At 40.5% G+C, this 20,804-nt stretch overlaps 2 protein-coding genes across 9 annotated transcripts in view; one reads left to right on the forward strand and one right to left on the reverse strand.

The window, feature by feature from the left end:
* The window catches only part of LOC141946180 (uncharacterized), a 32,558-nt gene extending 22,446 nt beyond the window's left edge, over positions 1–10,112 (forward strand). Inside the window, exon 6 of the mRNA XM_074875561.1 lies at positions 10,051–10,112. The gene's annotated coding sequence lies outside the window, so the exon portion shown is untranslated. The remainder of the gene's footprint in view (positions 1–10,050) is intronic.
* Positions 9,944–20,804, reverse strand: part of EBF3 (EBF transcription factor 3) — a 121,084-nt gene continuing 110,223 nt past the window's right edge. For 3 of the 8 annotated variants that reach the window (XM_074875552.1, XM_074875548.1, XM_074875547.1), the window contains exons 12-16: positions 19,785–19,850; positions 18,940–19,117; positions 17,549–17,737; positions 16,944–17,141; positions 9,944–10,207 (exon numbers count right to left, since the gene is read on the reverse strand). In XM_074875552.1, coding sequence (XP_074731653.1) covers positions 10,176–10,207; positions 16,944–17,141; positions 17,549–17,737; positions 18,940–19,117; positions 19,785–19,850 — 663 coding nt within the window. In that variant the 3' untranslated portion in view covers positions 9,944–10,175. The remainder of the gene's footprint in view (positions 10,208–16,943; positions 17,142–17,548; positions 17,738–18,939; positions 19,118–19,784; positions 19,851–20,804) is intronic. The other 5 variants (XM_074875550.1, XM_074875549.1, XM_074875553.1 and 2 more) reach the window with 3 other exon arrangements.

Genomic DNA, 20,804 nt, shown 5'->3' on the forward strand with positions numbered 1-20,804 from the left:
TCCAGTTGTGACTGCTGAAGTGTTTCTTTTAGCATCCAAACCTGCTCTTTCTGCTGTCGCTTGTGTTTGAACTTACTATAGAGTACAAAGTACAGGGAGTTCACACAAACCAGAATTATTTATGTCAACTTCCATTTAGAACAGAAAATTTCAGCACAGAAACAAAAAAAATATTTCTTTTCCTATCTTTGACTCAAAACGTGGCATCCCCATAGCACAAAACTGCCAAGTCCTTGCTCTTGCTTTGCCAACTCTGGCAAACTGGCTTGAAAGCCCATCATCTTCTGTATCGCCTCGTGGCAGATGAGGCCATTCAAAGGGCACCACCCTCCCCACCACCCGCCGTAGGAGGAAAAACTGTCCTCATAATGCTCCCCCGGATTATAATATTTGGGGGCAGCACCTGGAGAGCATGAGCAGATTATTTGCTTCTTAACTGCTTGCCGGGCTAATTAAAAAAAAAAAAAAAAAAAAAGTTTAAAATTATTTATGACAGATTTCTGCATTTACATCAGTAAAGTAAATGCTTAGCTAATTGCTCTACTATATGTATTTATTACTTTTTGAGCCATTACAGTTTCTTGGTCATGGCATTTTACAGCTATCAAAAACAGAGCATTTTGGACATCTTTATATGTGATACCACAAAGAGGGTTTTTCAGACACCATTTGTCTCTTAAGAATGCTGCGCTCAGTCTGTATTTTCGCTATGCTCAGGACAGGTCCCTCCTGAAGGGTCTTAGTAAATCCCCGACGGGGGACATGCAGCTCTGGAGCAAGGACTAAGGTAGGTAAGGAGAGCTTGGCTTAGACCTCTGTGAAACAACCAGTCTTCAACATTATTTCAGCAGGCTTGAGCCAGTAAATACTGGTTTAGAGCTGAAGACTAAAAGGCCTATGAGTACTTTTCCCATAAAAAACAACATTCAGGGGTTTTTTATGTTTTGATAAATAGTAGGACTTTCTGAAAGGCCCCTGCACTGCAGGCTCTTAAGGGTCTCCCATCCATGCTGGCTACACATGACACCCACCACACACAACAGCACAGGGGTTGGCAGAAACAAATACAGCGCAGAAAGAGGGTAAAGCATGTCTCTGCCAGGCCCACTCTCTGTCCTACCTGGGATCTGTCTCCTTTCTCCTGGAGAAGAGAATAGTAGCTCTTCCTTGTAGATGTCACTGCTCGATTTGCTGACCCACTGTAACGGTCTTGACTTCTCACTCAAGGGCACCATAACACCAACAGGAACCATCCCGTGAGATGGCATCCAGGCGGCAACTCAGCCTTTCAGCAGCTTGGCCTGATTTGGGATGCCAGGTGGCAACAGCACCAAAACAAGCGCCTGGTCCCCAGGTCATGCAGACGTGGCACTGTGGACTGAAAATAAAGCAGAACCCAATGAGAAACAGACACTGATCAATGGTTGAAGACCTCTGACCTTGCGAAACAAGCCAAACCATTTTTATCTGATATCCTTCTCTTATTCGAGTGTTTTATGAAGATTTTATTAGTCAGTTTAACTTCTAAAAAGTTCAATAGTAAGTTTCCTCTATTTTCCACCCTCTTCATTCAATTAAAAAAAAAAAAAAAAAAAAAAAAGACTTATTTTATTACTTCTGCAAGCACATTTCATTGATACTACCAAGATGTGGCTGAGAAGTGATGAGTTATATTACGGGGTAGTGTTGAGGCAAACAGGGATGCTGTGGGGAGAAGGAGCTGCTGTGGGGCTGTGACCTCCTTGCAGACAGCACCCAACACTCAACCCTACTGCCCCATCCTGTTTTCTGATGTAAAACAAACTGTGTCTGCACCTTAACTTCTGATTCTCCTGATAACTCTGGTTTAGCCTTTTCTGCAGTCTTTCTTCATTTCCTGTTCCCCTCAGGTAATTTAACAAATGGTTTTGGTATCTAGTTGCTTGTCTTCATGATCTTCAGCATGGGAAGATACAGGTTTTATTACAGCTCTTCCACTACCAAGTTCCTCGTCCTCCTCAGCAGGAGCAGGACATTGGCTGTATGGACCTTCTGGATTTTGTCTTCATGGAATGGTTTGGTTGGAAGGGACCTTAAAGCCCACCCAGTCCCACCCCCCTGCCATTGGCAGGGACATCTTCCACTAGTCCAGGTTGCCCAAAGCCCCGTCCAACCTGGCCTTGAACCCTTCCAGGGAGGGGGCAGCCACAGCTTCTCTGGGCAACCTGTGCCAGTGTCTCACCACCCTCACAGGGAAGAATTTCTGCCTTAGATCTCATCTAAACCTCCCCTCTGTTAGTTTAAAACCATGACCTCTCGTCCTGTCCCTACACCCCTGATCAAGAGTCCCTCCCCCCTTTCCTGTAGCCCCTTTAAGTCCTGGGAGGCCGCTCTAAGGTCTCCCCAGAGCCTTCTCTTCTCCAGCTGAACACCCCCAACTCTCTCAGCCTGTCCTCACAGGGGAGCTGCTCCAGCCCCACGAGCATCTTCGTGGCCTCCTCTGGCCCCGCTCGAGCAGGTCCGTGTCCTTCTGATGTTGGTGCCCCCAGAGCTGGACCCAGCACTGCAGGGGGGTCTCACGAGAGCAGAGCAGAGGGGGAGAATCCCCCCCCCTCACCCTGCTGCCCACACTGCTCTGGATGCAGCCCAGCACATGGTTGGCTTTCTGGGCTGCCAGCGCACGTTGCTGGCTCACAGTCAGTTTTCCATCCACTAACACCCCCAAGTCCTTCTCCTTGGGGCTGCTCTCCATCCACTCCTCACCCAGCCTGTATCTGTAGATGTGTTCTGGAGTTCATGCTTCACTGGCTTCCTTAAAACTTGGAAAGAAAGGTGGTAACCAAGAATTCTTTATTTTACAAGGTGCCTACAATTCTGTTTCACTGATTTTCAGGAAGAAGAGAAACCCTGAGCCCGTTCAAAGGTGCTCTGCCTGTGTAGCACAGGCACCCTGCGGCACACCATGCCCCCACGGTCTTGTTCTAACATTTATCCAAAGATATACTCAACTGCCGTTTCCGTTTTAGGCCACGCTACCTGCTGGGTACATTTTTGAAACTTTTCTTCCAAATTAATTTATGCTCAGTGTTTTCCTCACACAGAGAATTTATTTGTTTAAATAAGTGTCTAAATCTATGAAGTCACTTTGCTTTGGGCCCCTACTGCTACCGTGCCCACCCCTTTCTGCCTGAGTGACCTGACTGAGGTGGTTCATACATAGACTGTGGACTTTTGTCCTCAGCCATGGACATGGCTTCACCTCTTGGTCCATCAGAGGCTCTGGCTGGTCCCTACTCACTGTTTGGCCTTTACTAATTTGTCCAGGCTGTGTCTTAAGGGATGAAGTAAGTGAGGAGGCAGTCAGGGAGAAATCTTGGAAGTCCTCTTAGAGATACTTTGGATGCTACAGTGTTTGTTGGATTCATGACTTGCTCTAAGATGAGACACATTGATAAACCAAAAAGGTGAAGAAGCACCATGGAATGAATTTCCACTCCACAGCATGGTTTCTACCTTCTTTAGCTTTTCTTTTCCTTTTTTCATCTAGCTACACTTGCTCTGCCCAAACAGCCTTGTGAGATGGTTATTAGAGGTTTTTTTGTTGTTTATTATTATTTCTACTCATTACAGCTTCAAAATACTTTTGTGTCTGTGTCCACAGCAATACCTTCTTTTTCTTTCTTTCTTCCTTTTTTTTTTTTTTTAACCTTGCGACTAGAGCTATAGTATGGAGGAAGGTGGTGACCACAGCAGAACTGGTACACAGGGACGCCCCCGTGCAAACCTTTGTGGTAGTCCAGCACCTCCCATCTCGCCGGCCGGAGACACTGAGGCTGCCTTGGGAGGTGACCCCACATCCCAGTGCTGACCTTCACTCGGTGAGGACTGACCTGTGGGTCCCAGCTGTGGTGGCCAGAGCCCAAACCACCCGGGAAAATGGTTGCCTCCAGCGTGTTGTCCCCAGCTCCAGCACCCTGGACCTCGGCCGCAGCATCGCGCTGCCTGCCAGCACCGAGCCACCGCGGAGGCGAAGCCGTCTCTGAGCACTCGCTCCTGCCACAGAACTCCACAGCACAGGAAAAGAGATCATTAAATACAACTTTATTGGGTTTCATTGTACATTTTTTTGCCATTACTTCCTCCTCCTTTCTTCTCTCCATCTTCCCCTGGTGTCTCCATCCTGTTTCATTGTAGATACAGGGCAACTTTAAAGTTTGGTGGCTGTGTTACCCAGACCAATTCCAGCCTCAGTTTCCTTTTTAGTTGGATTTTTTTCTTTTTTAGATTTTACACAATAAGCAATCTGTGACTTTGTCTGGTTGGAGCAGAGCAGGTTTCAGGTCATTTCCTTGTACACTCACCACCCCCACTTGGTCTGTTCTGGGGGTAGCTGCTGCCATTTGTTATAAAGTCATTTTTCAAACAGTTTAACTTATCTCAAGGTAAATGCAAAACAAGAGTCACATAAGAACTGAAATCCTCTAAAAGCTGTGGGCACCAAACCTTTTTGTGACCAATTAACTGCACCCTTTTTTCACGATGGCCTTTCCATACTAGTACAAAGTCAATAAAGAGGAAACAAAAGCATTACAGTAAAACAATTACTTTATTTGAATGTGTAAGATATAAAAAATCATAACTATATAGCTTCTATTGCTAGAATCGTATTTCAGCTGGCTGAACCACACTAGCAATGTCACCAGCTGAAATGGGCTACCAGACCAGGAGGTCTCACATCCTCCATCGGTTAATTGTGACCTGAACAGTGAGAAATAGTATTTGATTTCTTGTATATAACAATGAAATTTAGCATTATATATGAGAAAAAGAGATAGCTTGGGTTTAATTATTTAATTTATGCAATTTAAAGTTCTAGTATAGTTCATTTTATTTAAATTTCAGTATTTTATGGAGTATCTGAGTAAAGATAATGATCCCTTTTAAATTATACACACCAACTTTTAAAAACTTTTTATTACTTGTGGGACTTTAGGAATGTTCCTCCTTCGTATGCTTTTGTAGAGATTGTTTGCATACTCTGATTCCAGACTGGTTGCTTTCTCTTCCTTTTCCTGTAAAACTTAGGGCAGTACATTGTATAATGACAAGTGACCAAAAAAAATCAATTTGTAATCTGATTTGAGGGTTTTGATTTCCTCTGATGAGTTTAAATTTCATTAAAAGCAACCTTATTCGAACATAAAAGAACTCCTTGAAGGGTAAAACAGGGAATTGTCTCAAAGAGTATAAAGAATCTAAACTCTTTTGTGCTATTTATTCATGGCATTAATTGTGAGGTCCAACAGGCGGTGTCGGTTGGCAGATGCACTGTTATCGGCCCCGCGATCTGCACAAGGAGGGGAAAAAAAGCACAAGGGCTCACATTCAAAAATCGTTCTTTGGCGTATTGACACTTTAGTTATCAACAGCCCTTATTATCTGCTTAGCGGTGGATCGCAGCTTGCTGGTGACATAATAAGCTACAAATCACTGATGGGGCCTTTCTGCATTCTCCTAATTGTGTGTATTCTCCAGAAAAAAATTATCGTTGGGCCTCTTGTCTTGATGAGAAATTGACATTTTCTGGCGGAGCCTGGCGAGCACTATGTGGGGAGATAAGACTTATAGTTGTTTTAAAGGAGTGCAGCCATTCTTTCAGAGGCCTCTTTATTGCTCTAGTTGACCCACTTGATGAGTATGGATTTCATGAGGTCTTTTTCAGCATTTGAACTATAAAAGGTTCAGAATGACACCACCCCTTATAGACAAAAGATAACCTTGCCCTTTGAATATATTGATTCTTTATTAACTAGGCTGTTTAATGCAATGAAATGAGGCATTAGATTGAAGCCTATTTCAAGTGCTTTGAATAATCTTTAAAAGCTTGAAAGACTTTAAAAAGCTGCTCTGCAATAATTGGCATATACTTTTAGAGACTCTATTCCTTCATTTTGATTAAGGAATTTTTATCATCTTCCTATGTCTAAACTCACTATAGGCTGACACAACATATTTTCTCGCCAGGACTATTACCACGTTACAGACAGGGATGTGTCGTGGGGCGTGGATTGCTCTAGGACTTGTCATTCCTAGCACAATATATATGGGTTTTCTTCTTTTGCGTTTTCTTTGCACTGAAACTTAGACGAATCATTTAGATGCTCATTATTCAAACCTTTGAAATAAACCCAAAAGGAAAAGTGCCAGTAGGCATCATGCAGACTTTCATCCCTATAAACCATCTTATATTTTTAGTGGGATGCATCTGCTTATGCCACCGGTTAAACATGATACACAGATACATACTCAAAGTGGAACAATTGTCAATGCATAATAATAATAATAATCCAAAGTGCTCTCTGTTTTTAACATCTGTTTTCATCAAACATAAAAACTATGGAAATATTGGAGAAGAAAGGAAACATAGTTAAATATCCCGGTTTTCCTTCTTTGTAAATGGTGACTACCAGTAAACTAACTGCACCGTCTCCTCACACTCCATCACTTAACTGCTGAAACACGGGGCAGCGAAGGAGCATACAGCATGTCGTTTGGCACTATATATACATACACAAGTACATACATTTACTTTGGAGCTTGGAGTTCCTCAGTGCCCTCTCGAAGTTGTCAGCAGCCCTGTGATTAATGACAGGATAACACTCACATAACGAACTCCCCTGCTTTACCGGGACAGGCACTCGTGTTGCTCTGCCTGCTGTGCACGCAGCCAGACCCAAATTCCTGTACAAATGCCCTTTTTCTGGTGGCTGTGGTCACACACAATGATGCAGGCGCACGCTCGGCACATGGGGTAGGGAACACAGACCTGTACTTCAGGCTTTGCATTGTAACTGTCTCTCACAAAACCACCCTCCGACAAGGAGGCTGAGTCATGCCCACCTCGCTATATTTATATTTCAAGTACATTATATGTACATCGCACGTACTACAGTCCAGAGGATGAAATATTTGTGTTCAGTATTATAATTAGCAAAAGCATTTGCTTCCTTATCAGCATTTAAAAGACGGGTACGTCGACCTTCGGTGTCAAACCGCTGCGTGGAAAGTTTGGGTTGTGCTGTGTTTAAAATAACTTTTCCTGTTTACAGACTTTGACAATGCCATATTAAAATAGAAGAAATAAAAAATTACTCTACTGTTACCTTCACTTTACAAAAAAGGTGTCTGAAGCACAGTTTTGGTTAAATACTTCACCAAGGCTGAGCGACAAGTCATTGCCGGGCTGCGGAGCAGAGGTCTCCTTCCTCATCATCCTCGGGGGCTGCCTGGGCTGGCTATCCGGGGGCACCGAAAAGCCCACGACAAGGATTGTGCTTTTTCTTAATCAAGACATAACTTTGAATTCTGATATTTAGAAATGAAACCCCCAGTGTTGCATTTTTTTGTTTTGTGTTTAGTCACTTTTTTAATAATCAAACCAGATAAAATTACTAAAAATGAAATTCACAGACAAGAAATACTTTAATTAAATATTGTGTAAAATGAACATTTTTTTTATACAGTTAAATATATGAAAAAATGTACAGATAAAACAATCTTATTGTAGGGTCTTTAACAGTAAAATCTACCATTTAGTGAAGCTTTCCGTCTGGAGACAATGAAGCAATGAGTGCATTGACTAAGTAATCTAAAACACAAACAGATTGCATTTATGAAGAAACTTGCAAACTTTCTTAACATGTACACGTGACCTCTTCTTTAGATCAAAACCTTACTTAGACAAAATATAACGGAGGCAATTCAGTTCCAAAGTGACTTCTCAGGCTTTTCCACTTAGCTAAGCCTTATTCGTTATCACAAAGGAAATGCGCGCGGCATTTATCAGCTGTGATATGCTGTATCGTTCTTTTAAACCCTTTAATAAACGCTTTACTAAAATGTGCATTTTTGCCCAGAAAGGAAAAAAAAAAAAAAAATGATCCCTCCTTTTTGGTTAAAACTTTAATTCTGCTGCAGTTTGCAACATGTTTTGCAGTGCTGCGTTTGCAAACTATTTAGTGCAAAGTAAAAAAAAAAAAAAACCAACTCCACGTTTCTCTCTATGGATTTGGCACTAACAGCCACGATATGCGACGGAGGTCATTCCAGTTTAAAAAGTACAGTCATCTACGGGTCTATTACAAAAAGTTCCATAAAAAAACCAATAAACCTAAATAAACAAACCCCAAACATTTAAAAATCATGTATGATCCTGATTTCGCGTGAAACCTTTATCTTTTTTAAACAGTGCAGGGTTCGGGAGAATGCAGAGTGCAGCAGAAAATAGACACATAAAGGAGTGATATAATTGTACACCAGGTTTGTGCTTCTTTTTTTTTTTTTTACACCAGAAATTATCCAAATGAAGTAGTGATTAACAATTGTGGTGTAAGCCTGTGATAAAACAGCACAAAAGTTCTTCAAAGAAGTTCACTTTTAAGGCATCAGAGAAGTTAATGTGGCAAACGTTTTAATTAAAACATCAGAAGTGAATTTATTTTAAACTTTAGGCCTCTGAATTTTTCCAGTAAACACAGTTCAGCTATGTGGCAAAGTCATGGGTGGCAGCTAAAAATGACTTTTTACAATCTTTAAAAAAAATAAAAAATAAAAAAAGAAAACAGAAAAAAAAAAAAAAGAAATGAACCACAAAATAGATTAATCTTTTTTGTGGCTGTATCACATGCACATATTCTACTAGTATTCATTACAGCCATGTGGCACAATTTTGATTTGACTATACAGCAAACAACTTTTTTTTCAAAATTATTTGTTCTGATAACTTAAAAATAATATAAAAATAAACAATGAATTTGACTTTTCCTCAAAAATAAAAAGAAAAAAGGATGGAAAGTCTAAATAATAGCAACTTTATGAAGTACAAATGAAATGTACGGACACTAATTTATTTTAAAAGAAAAACATGAAGGCAACGGTTCTTGGCTTAATGCTATTCTCAGCATCACAATACCAGGCCATGACAAAAACCAATACATACAAGAAAAAAAAATGATGAAAAGCAATATACAAAATTTCAAAGATAAATACAATATTTATAGTTGATATGTTACAAAATAAATTCCCTTAGTGACTGCAAGTGTTTATGTGAAAGAAAGTGTTGCAATGAATAAGACTATTTTATTCCTTATAGGCTTCATAAGGAATAAAATTTGCTTTTCTAAATATTTAAGTGGATCTGAAAAAAATTCAAGACAAGTGTATAAATATTTAGCTACAACTTTGGCAAAATCACAAAAGTCTACAATTTTATAACCACATACAAAACACATTAGGGAAGAAGGATCTAGAAGTCAAAAGGACAATTTTCTGGTACAAGAAACATAGACTTCACAGTAGCCTAAGAATGCAATAGTATACAGTGCTAGCAAAAGTTGAAAAAATGTTGCAGATCACACTTGCTTAACAGGAAGCTCTAGCAGTGGAAGTATATTTTTTTTTTACCAACAGACAGTAGCAATTTTTTTCTCTGTCAGTGTGCTTGTTGAAGGCAAGAGAATTCAATATCAAAGTTACAATTTCTAACTACAATAAGTTACAAAGTTCCATTTCATTAAGATGAAGTTAAGCAATGATAAACCCTCCCGCGCCCGCCCCCGCGCCCCGGTTTTTGTTTTTCTAATCATATATTCATCCTTTTTTTTTTTTTTCCAGTTTGATGGCTCATAACCTCCTTGGCCCCCTTTTTTCCACCACAAAAAAATATTTCACATTATAGAGATACACAACCATTGTGAATCTAGTTATGAGTACAGAAAAATGTTCGGAGGCATTTTTCATCAGTGTTTCATGATAATCAAAATGGTGCATCCACAAAGTTTCTCCCAACACATAGCAAGTACTAGACATAGCCAAGACGTAATCAGAAACTTTATACAAAATAGGCGTCGCTTTTTCCTTATTCTTCAGGACTGAGAAATGTGAAAATATGAGAAAAATTCAGTCAATAAAATGGAATTGTTCATGAAGAAGTAGGTTGTTTGCATGTAGATTCTTAATAGTTTAAATAAAATCTTTAAACAAAGTCTTTTTTTTTTTTTTTTTTTTTTGTAGCATTTCGATTTGTTGCTGATTCTGTGTGAAGATACTGTTTCCATCAGCATGTCTTAATATACTAAACTTGTCCCCTAAGCCCATCCTCTGAAGCTTGGTGCTATGGTAGGTAAACAAAAGTGACTTTACATTGGCGGGACTACAAGCCCAGACATAGCTAAAAGAAAAAGAGAAGAAAAATCAGCTGTTATTAGCATGCTTGTGTAAGGCACATCTGGTTCAAAGCGACCGCGATGCTCAGCACCGGCCGGGAGCGGGACGGGCTCCCGGGCTCCTCCACACCATGGCACAGCATCCTCTGACCAAGGGGCCGTGGACACGTGCTTTTCCCAGCAAAACGCTCCACACGGAGGCTCTGAGCGGGTTTTTTGTGGGCTGAGCACCCCGATTCCCACACAAGCAGCACCTCTCCCAGCACGGGGCTGCGAGCGAGGCCGGGGCCAGGCTCTGGACAGCTGAGGAACAACACGATCACACCTGGTCGTGTCAGACATCCCTCAGGGACGTCCCCGCAGCGGGAACCCCACCAACCACTGCTTCATGCCCAGGCCTGGCACCTGGGCAGAAAACCTCCATTTCCACAATTGCACTTTATAACAGCGGGGCTGAGTGAGCCAAGGACTCTCTAAGACCAAAGCCAAGTACTCTACACCTGCTCCTAACTCTGGAGGCCAAGCACCATAAAAAGGCGTGAGATTAACACCCCTGATCAGCCACCTCTTTTTTTTTTAACAGATAAAGACTGAGATGCCAACAACTACTGCTTTTTTCCTAGTTAACTCTTTGGTAGAAACATAATTTAGACAGTCTTTAATTTTAGTGTTGTTTAATTTTTGCCATAATGATATTTCTCATTAATTTATGTACAACAGATATTAATAAATTTGTTCATGTAGTGATGTGAACTTCAATTTCTCAGTTCATTAATTTCAACAATATTAATTTATTTCAGATTCGCTGTTACAGCTTTACGGTTTGGAAGAGCTGGGTATGTACACATTTCATAGGTAACACAACCTCCGCCAGCAGCCAGCAGCATGGTCTGCACGACCTGAACTCCTCCAACGGCTGCGGCCGGAGCCCCGAGCAGCTCTGATTCCGCAAGTGCCATCAGCAGCCGATGCGAAAGACTTGTGTGGGAATGTATCTCTCTAAAACACATCTCAAGGGATGCTCTTCAAATGGGTTAAAGTTCTCAAATTCTGTTACTTTTGTCCCCAATTAGATGTATTGAATATGTCAAAATTAAAATGGAAGTTAGAGTTTTCATGGTTTTATAATACTGCATGTTGTCAACGTAAACGGTGACAAAAGTTACAAAACTTAAAATAACTGGAGAATAGCGCGTATATTGGCAGAGATACGCACATTATTATACTAGATATACCTTCTACCCAAAACATTTAGTTCCCCTATCATGTTTCCACCAACTCTCCTGCGTCCCACACTGTATTACCCTGGGCCAGCAGCCAACCTAGCCCACGTCTAGACCTGCCCAACCATGTGCTCTCCAGTTGACATCTCCTGTGAGCTGTCAGCCAGAGGGAAGCCTGGCACCACGTCAGCCAGGGGTTTGGTTACGTGGGGTGCACCTCAACTGGGGCAGGCAGGAGCTAATTTTGAGGTGCTGTTACGCTGCCATACAACCATCAGCTGCCCTGGACGTCAAGATCACCACGAGTCAACCCAAAATACAGGGTCTTTCTATATTTTCTGGGTCAGGCTCAGCAGGGATCTCTCAGCGCGCTCTGTGTTGAGGAGATGATGAGATGTAAAGGCTCGGTCTTGGAGCCAGCATGAGACATGCTCTGCCAGCACACTAAGCAAAGTGCAAAAGTCCAGGACGGATCTGGACATTTGCTTTAAAGAATTTAGCAGAAAAAAAGGCCACATTTTTCTTCCAGAAGTTGTGTGCATAAATACCTTAATAAACAGCGCATCATTATTGGGTACTAATACCCTGCACGTCTTAATCACATGTTTATTGTAATCTCGTGTTTGGCTTCTGCTGTGTGAAAATTTAGCTTGTCTGCTGCATACTTTTCTGGGGGGAAAAAAGTCTGAATTCTTTAATTTAAGCTATTTAGCTATTTTTGTTAAATTCTGTCAGTGGCACAATGGGAGGGGGGTGCAAAATTGGTGCTCCAGACATTTAGCTCGCTATTTATTTTCGTGGCAACGTTTGACAATTGTGAATTTCTGCACTACGTTTCCTGCTGTGCAAATTGATACCAAATGCCTTCTTAAAGAAAAATGGGGTGGCTAGTTTTTTAATAATAATTTTAATAGTTTCATCCAGGGGAAGACCAGAAAATTAAGCAGGATGCAATTTTAAAAGAATATAGAGACCCTTTTGCTCTGCATTACAGTCATAAAGCTTAACCAGAGAGCAATATCTTTCACAATCTATAAAAAGTAAATTACAATTGAAAACCAAATTTTGAACACATATTGTACTTCCAACTTTTCAGCGAGCCAGCAGTTTGTCACTAAAAAAATTATTTTATACCTTTAATGTCCATTGTTTTAAACAAGAAAAAACCCTCTGCCTTAAGGAACTCATAAGCTAGCATCCTGCTCTTAAAAAAATATGTAAGTACTTAACTTTCTGATCATAGACTATGCAATGGAAGTCATACAGAGTTAAGACTGTGGAGTTTTGGATAAGGCCCAAAGGCCCTTTTTTGTAGACTTACTCACAGGAGTCAGTCTTACCCCCAGGACAGCAGAGAGAGGGGTATCTCCTCTGCGAGCTGCAGCTTCCGAGTTTTGACCCTAATGAGGGTATTAGTTGGCCAAGGATGGATGCGCAGCTGGTGGGGGTGGCAGATGGGTGCAACAAGGTAGAAGACTCCACGTTAGCTCTGGCTGGCATTGCCTGCACGCTGGCTTTTCTGAGATTTCCCCAGATTGCCTTCTTTTTTATTCTTTTTCTTTTCTTCTTAACCTCTGCCTTAGCTCTCTTTAGAAAAAAAGTGAGTCCCCTTGTTGGCTACAGACCTGTCCATGCTCACTCTTGGGCCTTAAGTCCTAAAACACGGAGTGGCTTTTGGGGGGCATGCGCACTAGCAGCAAGATTTTGCTTCTAGTGTGCTGGGCTCAGGTGTTCCTGATGCTTAGGGTGATGTTACCACAAACAAGTTAGAGCAGCTCTACCACTGCTTTACTACTTTAGGAGACTAAACAGTTCATCTGAGCTTCAGACGGAGCTTCACAGTTCTGCTCCTGCTTCCTTGCCATCTTAGATATACAAAGAACAGCATTTTTTCCACATAGAGACAAATCCTACAGTGGTTTACCCAGGAAGGAACATTGCAATTAAGCCCCAAAACCCTGTAAAAGGACTACCCATGTCTGCAGAGCTGTTACATGCCGGGGTTTGCCAGGCTTTCATTTGACTCTGCCTCTGCTAACAGTGCTAACAAACCTTCCTAGGAAAAACTGGGCTGTCTGGCCCCATCGTGTTGGTGTGAGATGCCTTGTCATAGCGGGGTCAACCATTTTCCCTGAAAACTATCCAACTGGCTTTATTTCAGAACAGGGTTTATGTGGGGAAAGGTAACATAACAAGCAGCAAGAGAGAGGGTATCCCACCCTATGATTAAAAGAGCACATCATCCCTTCTTATCCAGATTCATAAACTGCAGGATTTGCCTTAGATACAACAACAGTGACCACGAGCTCTTGCTTTTATCTTGGCTTGACTAAATGTATGTCAATGTATGTGAAGATCAACAAAAAGCTTTAGCTGCGCTGGACTGCAGCTTTTGAATTCCATATTTTAATTTAATGTAGAAAATGTGTTGATCAGAAAACTCTCAAGCTGCTTGTAGTGTTCAGAAAACAACTAATTAAAAAGGGCTCAATGTCAGTAACTGACTAAGAACATAGGAAGAAGAAATCCCCTAAATAACTGTACAGGTAAAATGCAGTGTAAATAAGTATCTCCTGCATTGCTATCTTTTCTTTATGATGTCTCATGAAGGAAGAATATGACAAAATCATCCCTGTTTTGCCACTCAGTTCTGGCTGCAATTCCATTCAAGGCACTGGTTGAGAGCAGTGAGGGCAGCTGGGTGAAGTGTTGTCAACCTGAAGCCTTTCGTGAGTTCAGTCTGAATTAACTCAATAGCTTTGATTGGAAAAAATGCTGGTGCCTCTCTGCTGTGATGATAAAGAAACTCACCAAGGATATGTCAGATGCAATTTGATTTTCTCCTCACCCCAAGGGGACCTGAAGAGTACCCTGACTCTCATGATAGTGAGCATCACCTCATGGTGCCGTGCTACTTTGCATAAATAATTCAACTTTTTGTCACAACCCCGGAACTCAGTGCATCAGAAAGATGTTCTTGCTATTTCTCTGGGTCATTTTGCTCAACACAGGACTATTTAGTTTAGCTGATTCAGCTGGGTGAGGAAAAGATTACAATTTTATATTTTTTCTTTTTTTCAACACTTCTATTCATTTTCAGTTGGCTGCAGATTTCTGCACATCCCTACACCTGGATACCTCTGTGTTTCAGAAGCTTTGAGCGGTTGGTGGGGTAGGGTCAGCGTGGTGAGGCAGCAGTGCAGGTCTGGGGGGCACCCAACCGAGCTCTAGCAACACCCGTGGGATGTTGGACTGCGGTAGGGATGACACCAGGTCTGCTGCTCGGGTTGCAGCATCCTAAGATCAGGGGTTGAGGGATCTTTAAGCCTTCGCTGGGCTGTCTGGGCCTGGAAGAAGCTTAGTGCAGAGCAGGGTTGGGCCTCAGCCTAAGAGCTGACTTCAAGACCTATTTAACAAAATCAGTGTCGGCTGATGTGAAGTCATATACCAGGCATTTACACAAAATGCATTTTGTACCTGAAGAAGAAAACGTATGGTTACTGGGGGTTGGGGAAGTGCCAAGGGAGATTGGGTGCTTGGTGTCTGCTGGGAATTGAGCATCTGGCCTGCCCAGTTCTCCTGAAAACCCCACCTCGCAGTAATCTAGACCTTTTTAGCAGCCGAAACCTTGAATATCTGATGGGAAACCCTTTATTTACATACTGAAATTACAGAAATTTAGATCTTTAATCTTAATTTTAATTTTAATATTAATCTTTAGTTTTAATTTAGATCTTTAAATAATTTTATTTTTCACAGTAAATCAATATCAACAAGTTAATGAGAATATATATATAAAAATACCTGCTACAGAACAGCTACAGAATAGCTGCCTCAGACCTAAGCCATGTTTTACTACGTTATTTGGGGGGGGTTATTATTTTATTTTATTTTATTTTATTTTATTTTATTTTATTTTATTTTATTTTATTTTGTTTTGTTTTTATTTTGTTTTATTTTTATTTTTGTTTGTTTTGTTTTACTTTGTTTTATTTTATTTCAGTATTTATTTTTTATACTAGTGTCTTTTTACAAACAGAGGGATTATTTTATGAATGGATAATCTTTTCTAAGAATGTTGCTTATACCTGGTATAGTTTCCTACTTACAGTAACATAGTAAATCTTCCTCTAAGACACATGCAATGACAGAAATTGTTAATCTAATTATCCTTTTCTTTAACATCCATCCTACAATAAGATTTGTGTAGCTGGATCCTCAGCCCTTCATTGACCTGAGTGCATAATAAGCTCTCAGATGCTTCTTTGGGCCAAGAAGTTAATAACAAGCTACAGAGACATCCATGTTGAGATCCTGGTCTGGAATGGTCTGGATTTTTGGTGGACAGGCAGTTCTGTGTGATTATGTCTCTCCAAAGTGCCTTAAACTAGATACCACAACTGCAGGTGTCCAGAATTAGTTTGGCAAATCAAAATACCTGTCTTCACCTGTTTGCCTGCGAGTGCTCGTCATATTATGGATATCATGGTGATACAAGGAATAAATAATACTGGGCTACCTCCACATCAACTAAGAAAGTCAAGAGGAGTGACGACCTCTGGGGTAGGAGTATCTGCAACCCTTTCTGCTTTCCATGGGATCTGAAGTGCTTCGATTTACCGCACTGTGCCACGAGGCTCATGATTTGTAAAACAGAGGCAAACAAACCTTTTCAACGATTCTAATGCATCTGACAATATGATCTTCTAAATGTTCAAACACGCCATAAAAAGGAAGACGTCTTTGTTCATATTTTTATTCTTCCACCAAATGTACACTGTATCGTAATTCCTCCTGCCCCACTCCCAGCAGGTGACCATGGAAATTCTGCAACTGATTTATAAAGTGTTCATTACACTACCCACACAAAATCACACAGATTAAAAAAAAATGCAGAAGCTTACAATTGCCTGCCTTAATTAAAATATTTAGTTGTTCATTTAGGGAACTAACCACTCCAACACCACCATAAGAGAGTGAGTTGGGACCGACAGAGCATGCAAACTCACTGCGCAAGCAGCTAGCTAGTCCAAGGGAAGGCTAGTTCACTGAGTAAGAGCTTAACCTCTTTTACACTAATTTGACATACTTTAAAATAACTGCTGCATCCTATGTAAGACAAGGAAATCACACCACATTATGCTGGAATGCTGCTGGTTTTAAACATCCATAGAAATGTGTTCAGAAAACGTATAAATGCACGGAGTACATGGAACCTCCAAGAAGCATTCAGGGATACCGTCTTACTTTAAAATTTAAGGCACGAACTCCTAATGGAAAATGTCAGTAAAACAACTAGAGTTTTCTCTAATATAAGTATTAAAAATGAACTAAGATTTGATTAAAATCTTAGCATACCATTCATGCTACCCTATTTTTTCTCCTGCTTTTGCATCGCTATGAGAGCACCCGAAACCTGAAATTATAGCGAGGTACCTTTCTCCAAAATAAATGACCAGGGCTTGAGTGTATGCACCAAAAAAGCAATACACAGAAAATTGAGAGAGATCCAGCTCACCTTGAAGTCCATTTCCATTTGCACTGGTGCAAGATGGTGGAGGAGAGGCTTGGGGCCTGACAACAGGAGCGAAGGCGCTCTTTTGTTTCACTGCAGAGATGACATTGGCAGGTGAGAATGAGAAAATGCCGTGTGTACTGCTACAGTTTGAAGGGAGGGTGACCGAAGAGGCTGCCATGGTAGGGCTTGACGGCACTACTGCAATAAAGCAAAAATAATCAGGACTCAGATTGAGGTTTTCACGGCAAACACGGAAAAAGAGAGTGATAGGGCCTTGCCTCTTAAAATATATATATATATATATAAAAAAATATATATAAAAAAAAAATGAAATGCCTTGGCTTGGCCACTCTCTGGATAACAGGCAAACTCTTTTGTGTTGGACTTTTGTTACAAATTGCGCAGTCCAATTTTTTTTTCTATCTGAGATTGTATTATGGCACAAACAGATCAATTTATTATATTCATTTTTACGTCCAGCCTCCAGAGTCACCCCTCCTTTTATCCAGTAGCTCACAATATAGGAAATCAAAACAATGCAAGTATTTGATTTTGTAGTAAATATGAATCTATATGATGATGTGTTACCAAAAATAGACACTTACTGCCATAAGGAGAGTTAGCTGAGGAGCCATTAAGAAATCCAGGGGAACCTGGTACACCTAGATTGGGCATGCCGGCATTGCCATATCCATTCATGCTATTGCTGACTGTGTTGTAATTGGACTGCTGAGGAGTACTGCTGGGAACATATCCTCGCGGGGAAACACTGCTTGTGTTGCGACTGTAACCTACTGTGTTAGAAACCCCCCCACCCCAAAAAAATAATGTTATTTTATAATATAGACTTAGGGCTGGGGGGTTTCCTCATGCAGCATATATTACACAGTTTTAATTGATTGCACAGCTTTGCTCTAAGTTGTCTCTTACTGCCCTATCAACTCTTGCAGTTTGAGATAACCTTATCACGCCAACCCTACTTAAATCATCTGCGAGCACTCTATGTTGTCTCTCCTCTTAGCACAGACAGCCAACAAAAGCTCTCTTCGATCCAGCTGTGTCAGGTGCCTTCACGTTTGTCTTTAGGAGCAATTATCAACAGGCTCGAGTCCTGCTTTGTACCAACACACTGAATGAACTTTCAGCCTCTCCAGACCTTCAAATGCCATAGCTGACAAGAAAAACTTTTTTGTTGCAGTGATTTACTTTAAAAGGCTGTTTTGGGGTCTTCATTTTATGACTGGTATTTTTACACTAACAAACTCGTACTTTCGTAAGGTGTAGCCATCAGTGAAAAGTAATTCAAGATCAAGTACAGAATTTTGTAAGACTTATTAGCTTAGAAATGCATAAAAAGACAATCTTTTTAGAAGAGGAAACATAGCAGAATCGGGATTTTTAACAACAATTTGTTCCTATCTGAGCAATCAATTTAATAATTATGTTGCAAGCAAAAAATATGGGTTTGAACATATCTAATAATCCTGTTTCCCTCCTTTCATTAGTAACAAAATTAATTTTAAATGCAATATGCTACATGCATTTTCAATTACAACAGGTAAATTAAATCAACTATTACTTTTATTAGTAACATATATGTCACACATACCTATAAACAAAGTATTTTAAAATCACAGACATCAAATTAGATTTATCTGTGTAAATATGCCAAAACCAGGTGGAAATACCTAGACATAATTATTTTATAAAAAACATACACGTTGCATATTTACTGTGAATAATAAAGAGCTTTCTACACTTTGCCAATTTTTTTTTTTTTTTTTCCACTGGAGATGCTTTATGATAACAGTAAACGAAAGAACAGGAAGAATTAAATATTACGAGAAAGTTAAAGGCGGCATTTCATTACACGGTCAGACATATGACTACGGGGAGAAAAAGAGGGAGAACACAGCGGTGACATCAGCTTGTATTAATAGGCACTGGCCAAAAGCAGTCAACAACGTGAAGGATTAACTCTTGAAATCCCACATACCTTGGTCGTTTGCTTGTGATGTTTCGGAAACATTAACGGCGAGCTGGCTGCTGAAGGAGTTCACTCCCATCATGCCAGTGTGAGCAGGAGTGTTGGCTAAAGTGGGGATCTGGTTGTGATTGCGTGGCACACTGTATAACGCTTCAGCAATGTCAGCTGCTCGTTTCAGGATTATTTCCTATAAAGACATAAAAGAAGCACTGACAACTCAGAAACTGATTTGCGCAAATACTCCAAGTTGCAGTAATGTTAAAATTTACACAAGAGATTCATGTGAAATTATCGTAAGGGTGGGGGATTTTGCTGCTTGTTTCAACTGCACCTTCTGTTTTCCCACCTACGCAACGGAGCGCTACGCAATTTCACGTCGCCACGGTAAGTATAAAGAAATAAAGAAATTAACATAAAATCCCAGTTCAGCGCTGTAAGTCATGTGAAAATTCTAACATACACTTCATTCGTCCAGGGCAGTAGATGTATTTTCAGCAGTTTGCAAAATACAGTACGTTTTATCCGCTCTGTTTAGCAGATTTCTTTAGGACTTCCCATTAGTCACTGTATATTTTGGCCCGAGTTCAAGGTTATTCTCTTGCCTTAATGATTGCTTATGCTTTTGGCACCTTACACTTAATTGTCATTTCTGATAGGCGAACTAGCGGTGAGAAGAGAATGGGAAGATGAAGCGTTTCCCTCAGAGCATTGCATCACATCAGACTGCCCTCAAGGTGGCTGGCAAAGCCCGGCTGTGTACAGAAAGCCTGCGCTGATGCTCTGCCAGCTTCGCAAAGAGCAGGTATTGATTTACATATGTAGGCATGTAGACAAAGACGGCGCTCGTGACCCACCTGGTTGTTATGGGGCATCCCGTATAGGGCTTCCACAAGGTCTGCTGCTCTCTTAAGTAATACTTCCTAAAGAAAAACAAACAACCCACGTTATGTTTCACTAAACGCAGCCATCGTTCCAAGAAGAAAAGAGAAGTGCAGCAATGTTGGCAGTTCGCGGTGGCATCTATAACTATGAGGAAGCGATAAAGTGGGGAAAATACATCACACGCTATCCTGGTGCTCTTGCTATATTTAGTGGATGTATTACAAAGATAGGAAGGTATTTTGTTTTGGAGGAAAATACTGCTTGTGGTTTGAAGTCAAAGTTAGATATGAGCCTAAAAATAATATTGCATTTTACATCCAGCTGTTCAATTATGATTGACTAGAAAAGGTGTTTGCTGCTGTAGCATGTAGCTCTAGTGCTGAATTAGTGAAATCAGTGCTTGAGGTTTAATGATGTAGTCTTATGGGTATTAAACAAACAAACACATGGTAGAGATATGAAAGGCACAGGCATCACATTTGGCTGTTAATTCCTAGCACTTTAGTGGTGAAGAACAATAAGTAATTTTCCATATCTTAATTAAACTGGCAGAGTCCTTAAAGACAACATCTCACCCCTAATTCATGCCCCAAATTTGCAAGTGAGTTCAATGCTTATTCCTCTTTATTTTGAACAATAAAGTGAATTAACTTGGGTTAATCTAGTTCTTTCATAATGACATTAAGAAATTTTTCAATTAACCTCTTTGACTGCATGTTGTAAAGGACTTCATAAATGACTTCACATTCAGAGAGTGTTGAGTACTTGTGCCTGGGGGCATGGATGCACTGAATTTTGTCTTATCCCTGTCTGCATGCCTACTTCCAGTTTTATGATTGTGAGGATTAATCCATAGTTTAGTTAATTTTAAATACAAATGGACTTTAATTTTTTATTTTTACCTTCAGCTGTAATAAAATTCAGCTGAAGTTTTTTAGGGAAAGATCTATCCAGCAAGACTTGAGCTGTCTTAGGTATGAACATGAGATTTC

Source organism: Strix uralensis, chromosome 7 (assembly GCF_047716275.1).
Source record: "Strix uralensis isolate ZFMK-TIS-50842 chromosome 7, bStrUra1, whole genome shotgun sequence".
Lineage (NCBI taxonomy): Eukaryota > Metazoa > Chordata > Aves > Strigiformes > Strigidae > Strix > Strix uralensis.